The sequence below is a fragment of the Dipodomys spectabilis genome, unplaced genomic scaffold, assembly GCF_019054845.1.
Source record: "Dipodomys spectabilis isolate Male_0828 unplaced genomic scaffold, ASM1905484v1 ptg000023l, whole genome shotgun sequence".
NCBI classification, from domain to species: domain Eukaryota; kingdom Metazoa; phylum Chordata; class Mammalia; order Rodentia; family Heteromyidae; genus Dipodomys; species Dipodomys spectabilis.
Genome location: NW_024870700.1, coordinates 1127713 through 1136157, shown reverse-complemented (window position 1 = coordinate 1136157; position 8445 = coordinate 1127713). Strand labels below are relative to the sequence as shown.

Below are 8445 nucleotides of genomic sequence, written 5' to 3'. Positions count from 1 at the left end.
GCATCCTTAGCAGTGTAATTTGGCTTGTAACAGCAGGGGGGAGAAGAGGAGGCAGTGGGAAACATCATGATTTCCCCACGGGGGGCCTTGGCCACAGTAGGCCCTAGAGGCAAATTCCACGAACTTGGTCAAGATTTCAGTCAGATGGGGGGCTCAGTTAGCCAATGTATACTCAGGTGGCCTTACTACAGAAATACAGAAATTGGAAACCCGGAACTCTGGTCAACTGGTCACTTACCTGGGGTAAGACTTAATTAGCAAGTGTTGGATGGGCAGCAGGTAGAGTGCTAGGTCTGAAGAAAGTTACCTTGGTGGTCCTCTGAGGACAGGAGTGTAGTACCTCAGGCCAGGTCATGAGATAGCTGGTCAGACCCCCATCCCAAGTGTGGGGGAGGGGCTGTGCTAATTCACAGGGGAACCTATCCCTGTACGGGCCACCATTGATGAGATCCTTCACATCTATCCCAGAGGACCACACCAAGGCAAGCAGGCAAAAGAGAAAGATTTTACAAGGTTTATTAGAGGAGCTATATTTCCCCCAATAGGGAGCACACAGCGCCTGTCCCTATCCAGGTAGCAGGAGGGTCTCAGGCAGGAAGTGAGGTAGATGGGAGCTCAGATGGGTCTAGGCAGAGAGAGGGAGGGGCCAGCTATCTGGCTGGAACTCCAGGGCTGGGAGGAGCTCAGGTCTGGGTGGAGCTGAGGATCAAAGGTGTGTATAATGCTTTCAAGCAGTGTTTAGCAAAAAATGATATGTTTAATAAAGTGATTCATATAATGATTTTGGCATTTATCCAAATTTGAACCACATGTAACATGTTCATCTGTGGTAGATTTCCATTCCAAAATCTCTTCTAATTATTTTCAAATCAAAGTTGAAAAAATGGCACTATACTTGCAGGTGTATATCTCTAGTATTACAGATCTATCATGTTTGTTTTATTTTGTAAATTATGTATTCATGTCTTTTGCTTGTGTTACTGTTTCATTTGTAAAAGCTCTATGATGTCTGAGTCATTTGTCTTATCACTCCTACAGAGCTTTTCTGATTTGTTCTTGGCCTAGTGTCTTCTCTGATATTAAAAACAAAATTGCTCATGTAGTTGAGTATTTCTCAGAGTAAGTTCCTCTACATCAAGGCCAATGAATATTTACCACATTAAAAAAAATTGTTTGTGTTATTGTAGGGGTGATGTACACAGGGGTTACAGTTACAGAATTTGGATCATTAGTACATTTCTTTTTGGTTATTGTCACACATCCCTGGCTCTCTCTATTTATCCCTCCCATCCCCATCTACACCCACAAATTGGATAATTCATTTTCAACATAGTGTCTAGGGCATACTACTGCTGCATTTGTTCACTCTTTGTCCCTCCATTTCAGCACCTTACCCTTCCCCTTCCAAAGACAGATAAATGAACAAACAAGAAAAAAGGCAAACAACAACAACAACAAAAACAGTAACAACAAAATTTCTTTCCATTAAATGGAGTTCATTTAGATAAAAGTTATTTATATAATCAGATGCACATTTGCATTACACCTTTGTGTTCCTCTCCCAGAAATATCCTCCTGTGGTCTCACTATTGTGAATGCCTAGAGTCTTGTATAAGTCATCAGGTCCCACTGAATTTTAGATCTAGCTTCCACATATGAGACAAAACATGAGCTACGTCTCTGAGCTTAGTTTACCTCACTGATCATGACATAATATTATTCTACCTAATGTCTGTGGAAAATTCCACCATGTATAGGTACTGTATTTTGTTTAATCTGTTCATCTATTGCTAGGCATCTGGGCTCATCCCCATTGTTTGTTTATTGGTCATGGGGCTAACTCTGGGCCTGGCCTCCGTCCCTCAGCTCTTCACCTCAAGGATAGCATTCTACACTTGAGCCATAGCACCACTGCCTCATCCCCATTTTTAAAGCCTCAAGATCCTTAGAGTTCTACCCCATAACTCAACTGATGACAAGATTACTGAAATATTAGCATCAAGGCTTTTCTGATAAATACATGGATCCTTCTTGATACCACTTATGATTTGAAATCCTCAACCATCTGTTTGCTTCATGCTACTATGTGCATTTATATGTCTTCCTCATTCAGCCACCTAACAGTTGTTCCTGATGTTTAGGTGACCTAGAACACTGATGGCAGACTTCAAGGGCCACGCTCTCCCCGGGAGTTTCTTCTTGATCATTGGAGTGTGGTGGTCAGTGAAGTTCCCACTAAAGCACTTTCACCAAAAGGGCAAGAAGAACAGGCTGAGCCAGAAGCAGCAGCGGGTTGAAATCATTGAAGCTGCAGTCAGGATTTTCTTTTGTGTCATTGGTAAGAGCAGAACTCATTTGGTCCAGGGACTTTCCCCATCACATCCAAATCCTTTAGTTCACTTCCTAGACACTGTGAAACAGGTGTTTCACTGGCAAACACAAGAGGTCAAGGATTTTCAGGAGGCCACTGCTTATTCTAACATTCTATTGTATAGAGGGCTTTGTGTTAGGAGTTAATATGTGCTATGCAAAACTACCAGATAAACTATGACATTTACCTAAGATGGAGAAAGATATAGAAAAACATAGGAACAAAGTGCATAATGCATAAGAAAGATAAAACAGAAATAGAAAAGAAAACTAAGAGAGAATAGACTCATACAAATGAGTTAAGAAAGCTCTAAACTGATTTTAAGGAAAACCACTGGCTACTTGGAGCACTGCTTATTGTTTCTCCTCCTAGCATCTCAGGGTCCTTGATACCCAATGCACTGGCCTATCCTCCATCCTCTTATCTCAAGCAACCTTTCACTGGGTACATTTATGCAGGGGGACCAATGAGGTGGGCAGTGCAAGAGATGGAAAACTATTCTCTATATTTTGCATTTTCCTAACTTCCATTGGTTTTTTTTTTTTTTGTCATATTCTCTATCTACTGGTAGCCTGGAAGAGCCAGAAGTGGTGAGAGTAACAATTATTTCTTCATGGAATGGAAGTGTAGGCTAACAGGGAATCTTATTGTGGATTGCCTTCTACTATAGCCATCCTTGGCCTACAGTTTTCTTGGAGGGACTGAACAGTGAAGTAACTAGGAGGAAGCAAAGCTTGCTTAGCCTTCCCCAATGCAGCTATTTCCCCTATCCACTCAGACGAGTCTTCAGAAATCTCTTTCTGAGTAGACTGGGATCACTTGTCCTAAATGGTAAAGGACAGTATCAACATTGCCTAAACAAAGTGAGAAAAAACTGTATTTGGCAGTGTGACTGCCAAGTGGGGGAAGGGATAAACATTCAATAGCTCCAAGCCTGAGCTTCAACCACATAGCAGACTGCACTCTTCTGAGAACCAGGGAAGTGATGGGCACCCTAAAGGGTCTCTACTTCACAGGTATTTCATTTGAGGATCACTGAGACTTTTTCTGGGACATTTTCACAAACTTACAGAACACTTCCATATGAAATCAGAAAAGGGGCTGCTCCACAAAACACATTTGTTTTGGGAAGGAGTCTAGAGGGGTCTAGAGGGGCATAATAGAGGGCTTCTGGGCTTCTCCTAAAACACTGTAAGTGCTGGGCAAAAAGACAAATCTGCTTTCTGAGATAGTTGTAAAAGTAGAAGGGATGAAACTGTGAGTGACCCTGAGGCATAGCTTCATCAGACTTGTGGCCAAACACACTGCAGACCTTTGCTTTATTCAGCCAGTATTTTAAAACAGAGGGCCAGAGGAGCTGTAGGACTCAGAACTCTCTGCTAAGGAAGGTCACTCATTCACTTCCTCACTCACTCAAAGTCTACCCCAGGACACACATATGGGAGCTGCTCTGCCCCTAGACAGGCACAGCAATCTACACCATATCACATCTGCCTGGAGTCTTCATTTATCCTCTGATTCTTCCTGGGATCTCTTCACTTGCTCAGTTGCCAGCATCAGCCACTCCATCACCTAAGAGGTCAACCTCTGCTTCATCTCTGCTGTTCAAAAATATTCGGGGTGTGTGTGTGTGTGTGCATGTGTGTATGTGTGTGTGAGTATGTGTGCGCGCACATGCACACAGGTCTCTTGTTTCTTCTTTTCTATTGCCAATCCACAAAAGGCAACAACATCCATTATACAGATTACCCAGCAAACATCCCATTTGATACTAAGGAGCAGCTCCCAAGGCAGCAAAGCAGATGCTGACTCATAGGCCAAGTCACCCATATCTGGACTTCGTGTGTGCCTTTGGACTATTTTGTGCTGTCTCCTGTTGGTCTGGGAGCAGCTCTTCCTCCTCACTCTTGACCCTTGCTTCCCTGCAGGGTTTCTGGCAGAGCAGCTTGTTGGTGATGGGCCCTTCTTCCATCTCTACCAAGATGATCACTGGGTGAAGATGATGAATTGGCAGCACTCCACTATGTACCTCTTCTTCGGAATCTCAGGAATCATTGACATGCTCACCTACCTTTTCACCCACATCGTGCCCTTGGGGGTGGACAGACTGGTGATGTGTATGTCAATACTCAATGAAGGTAATGGAATGCAGTGGATGGAGATAGGGGAGGCCAGATAGACAAGGTGAATTTATGAGAGAACAGAGTACAAAAGATATCAGAAATATAAGAACCTCCTCCAGAAAAAACCCAACTCTTAGGACTTTGAAAACCTGAACAGGACTTTGGTCCAGATGACATAAAAAATAAGAGAGCTCATGGAGAGAGATGGGGGAGATAGAGATGAGGTGATATTGAACGAGATGCATTGTACTCATAACCTGACATGTTGAACTTAAAAAAAATGAACAAGAAAAGGAACCCATGGTGGTGAGGCTTGTGTGTAATCCCCAAAGCCTCTAATGCTGCACAAACCTTCCCCACAGTCCTGCTGCCCCACACATGTGCACACACTCAAACATACAGTGACTGCCCAAAGCTGCCTGAATACCTCCATGAAGGGGAATGAGCTCTTTTGGGAAGAGCACCCTATCCTACCCCCTGAGATGTCATGTTTCACTCCATGGCAAACCTCAGGAGACCCACTATATGAGTCGAGTTTTCCATCATTCAATGGAATTCCTGACAAGCTGTTTGTGAGGAGGTTTATTTGGAAATTCAAGTCCAACATCAGGTGGTCACTGTAGGTTGTCCCTCTGGTGCAGAAAGCATACCAGGATGGGAGCTTATGTAGGAACAAAATGGTTATGATTTGACCTAGAAAAGGAAAGATTGAAACAGGTCTCATGATTTTGAGGACATGCTCCAGTGCCCTAAGCACCTCCCAGTACCAAACACTTGTAGTTTTTCCTGCTTATGTGGTACTGAGGCATCAAACCCAGGGCTTTGTGCATGCTAGGCAAGCACTTTACCCCTATGCCACCTTCCCAGCCCCCAAATACCTTTTGAAGAACCCCTTCTGATGTTGAAACTATTGCTCAGTTGTTAAATTACCAGCCAGTGAGCAAAAGCAGTAGTTACTGAGTTGGAGTCTCAGTCTCACACCTAAAAGAAAAAAAATGAAAAGAAAAAGAAAAACAGTTCCTTCTGGAAGGTCATTCCAATATGTTTTGCACTCTTAGTGCCTGAAAAAGAATGTTGTAATTCAAATACCTCACCCTTCTGAACCTCAGCAGGAAAATCTGAACAGGTTATGAGGGCAAAACTGAATTTCAAGCATACATGCATGCAACATATATGTAGAAATCAGCACCATGACCCACCTGCCCTACTGATCCTGTATGGAATCCAACCATTTGTGGGGCTTGTAGAGATTTTAAGCTACATCCTTTAAAACTCATATCAGACCCATAAATAAAACCCCATTTCTGCTGCTTAGTTGCCCTATCATGTTATATAACTGACTTCCTAAATACTGGCAACTCTAGCTTTGAGGCAGTTAAGGAAGAAATCCGGTAAAGGAGGGAAAAAAACTCAGGGTGAATCCTTTTAAGCAGACACAAGCAAGTCTGATGGCTGTCATTTGGTTTGTGGCAGGCTTTCTCTTCTACTACCACGTTCACAATCGACCCCCGCTGGACCAGCACATTCACACGCTCCTGGTGTTTATTGCATTTGGAGGCAGTATCACTACCTTCCTTGAGGTGCTTCATCGAGACAATATTGTGCTGGAACTCTTAAGAACCAGTCTTGCTATTCTTCAGGGATCCTGGTTCTGGCAGGTGATGGTTCACAGCAAATGCTCTGCACAGGGCCTGGATTAGGGATTTCCCTTGGTGCTTGCCCAAGAGAAGTCCTGAAGGGAATTTGTTGCATAACAATGCCATCGGCATATGCTGGGGATAGGTTTACATGGCCCTTTTCTCTCGTGTACTTCTTGCCCTGTGACCTCCATTAATACCTTGTTGATGTTGAGCAACAGGGTGTTGATGGTGCCTTTTACTGGCCCCATCTGCCAATCTACTCACACCAAATGTATGCCCCAACATTCTGCTGCCTTTAGATCAGCCTATTATCCAACCAAGCTCAACTTAAGTATGCTTCCTGTATGAAAAGGGCTTTCCGTGCTAATGCACATATAGGAACCTTGAGGAAGGGTGTGGCATGAGTTACTCTTGGTAACCACAGGACCTACTGCTTCTCAGGATAACTAACCCTAAGACCAACTTGTCTATTCCATCAGATTGGGTTTGTGCTGTTCCCACCTTTTGGAACCGTGGAGTGGGACCAGAAAGATGAGCACAACATGATGTTCATCACCATGTGCTTCAGCTGGCACTGTGTTGCTGCCCTGTTCATTGTGGCCATCAACTACATGCTGGTTTACTGGTATGTCTGGGAGGAGGGAACTTATGCCAACCCTTTTCTTCCTCACCAACCCCTTAGAATTGTTGGTTGATTTCTACAACCTCATGAGTGACAATTCTGTATCAAGCTGTGTATGGCAATCTCCTCTCCCAGAGCAACACAGGTGATGAAGTTTTGAGAAGTTAAAGACTTGACTGGGTCATGGTCATACAATGAATTGCTTACAGTTGGTAAGCCCATGGTGTGATGGAGAAACCTGAAGTCGAAATCAGTTCTGGATCAGTAGAATGTAGTAGTCCCTGCTCTTGCTTTCACCACTCCATTCCAGATCCACCGTTTCTTTCCTCTTTTCTTTGCCTACTTCCCACAGAGGGCATAACTAGGGAAACATGTGCCAGAGCAGAAAGGCCTCTGTGTAGTGCTCTTCAAAGCAATTTACTGAGAACTGTTAACTCCTACAAACTTATTGCAGCCAGACACCACAGAAAGATTCATGCTACACTGCCCCGTTTATTTCTCAGTGCTTTATGAGGTACTGTGAAGTTTTTACAGACAATGAAATGAAGGCTTCAATAACCTCACCAAAGTCACACAATTTGCAATTTGAGTAGGAGGGTGAATTTTAGTACATTGTATTACCATTCTATTGCTGTTACAGCTGCCCCTACCTTCTTGCCACACTCCCTTGCAAGTCTAGGTGATGGATTTCATCCACAAAGAGCTCTCACAGGCCAATGAAGGAAAGGGCTCTTTCACTGCTACTTCCTGCTCAGTGAAAGAGCAAGCTGGATGGCAGAAGACTGAAATGTGGTCTCAGTTGTGACACTTCAGTCACCGTGAGTCTATTTATCTATTGATGAACATACTGAGAAGTCAGGTATTCCGACATGTAATCATATTTACTAAACATGTGAAGAAAAGGGTGTAAGAACATGTAAATGTGTCATATCTTTGGTGAGAAGAAAAGGGATCTTTTTGGTTCATCTAACTATTGGTTCTTGTGGTTTCTTGATTACAGCTTTCTGGCCAGGTCAAAGAAACAGGAGCATGGAGAGATCATTGGGATTCAGAAGCTTAAGTCAGATTACACTGACCAGACCGCCCTTTTGAGTGGCTCAGATGAGGAATAAGACCAAACTGTGGGGACTTGAAGCCCTCTCACCCTGTTGAGGCAGCTGTGGTCAGAGTTCTCCATCTCCTGTGCTTTGAGGATGGCCTTGATGTGCTCTGAGACCTCCATCCCTACACACATGCTCTTTTAATGCAAAGTTGGAGGCTCAAATACAGGAAATTAGCTTTGGATTGTTTGTGTGTCTCCATTTTTAGACATAATTAAATTTAAAGTCTGTGTTCAAGTGTCATATCCTATAAAGAAAAAGAAGTAATAGCTATGAGCATCAAGAGCCTGTGCATCTCCACATAGAGGACTTCCAGACTCTGAAAACCTCCAGCAGGAGGTGACCTCAGGGATGAAGCCAACAGTGTACTAATGCATGGCACTCTGCTACTTCTGAAAAGTTGCCCTTACATCCCTCAAGAAAGCAAGGTCTTTCAGAAAGGAACTCACATGAATTACAGAGCCTAATTTGCTTTAGAGCCACAATTGTGACTTCTGTTTTAATTCTGGCTTCTGTTTCAGCTTGTTTTTGTTTTAATTAAAGCAATTCATAAGCTTTGGTATTTTTTTGAGGGGGGTGGTCGGGTCGA

General features: G+C 43.4%; 1 protein-coding gene across 1 annotated transcript; it reads left to right on the top strand.

Moving 5' to 3' along the window:
* The first annotated feature begins 2145 nt into the window (after positions 1–2145).
* On the top strand, positions 2146–8099 carry LOC122104206 (transmembrane protein 45B-like). The gene is made up of 5 exons (XM_042674937.1): positions 2146–2338; positions 4300–4509; positions 5968–6152; positions 6614–6759; positions 7757–8099. The coding sequence occupies exons 1-5, from the start codon at positions 2158–2160 to the stop codon at positions 7866–7868; spliced, it is 834 nt and encodes a 277-aa protein (XP_042530871.1). The 5' UTR covers positions 2146–2157; the 3' UTR covers positions 7869–8099.
* The last annotated feature ends 346 nt before the right edge of the window (positions 8100–8445 follow it).

What these genes read in the sequence shown, in the direction of transcription:
- LOC122104206 (XM_042674937.1), top strand. Translation starts at nt 2,158, where the DNA reads ATGGCAGACTTCAAGGGCCACGCTCTCCCCGGGAGTTTCTTCTTGATC. An exon ending in TATGTCAATACTCAATGAAG is followed by an intron (nt 4,510 to 5,967) that starts GTAATGGAATGC and finishes GGTTTGTGGCAG; the next exon opens with GCTTTCTCTTCTACTACCAC. An exon ending in AGGGATCCTGGTTCTGGCAG is followed by an intron (nt 6,153 to 6,613) that starts GTGATGGTTCAC and finishes CTATTCCATCAG; the next exon opens with ATTGGGTTTGTGCTGTTCCC.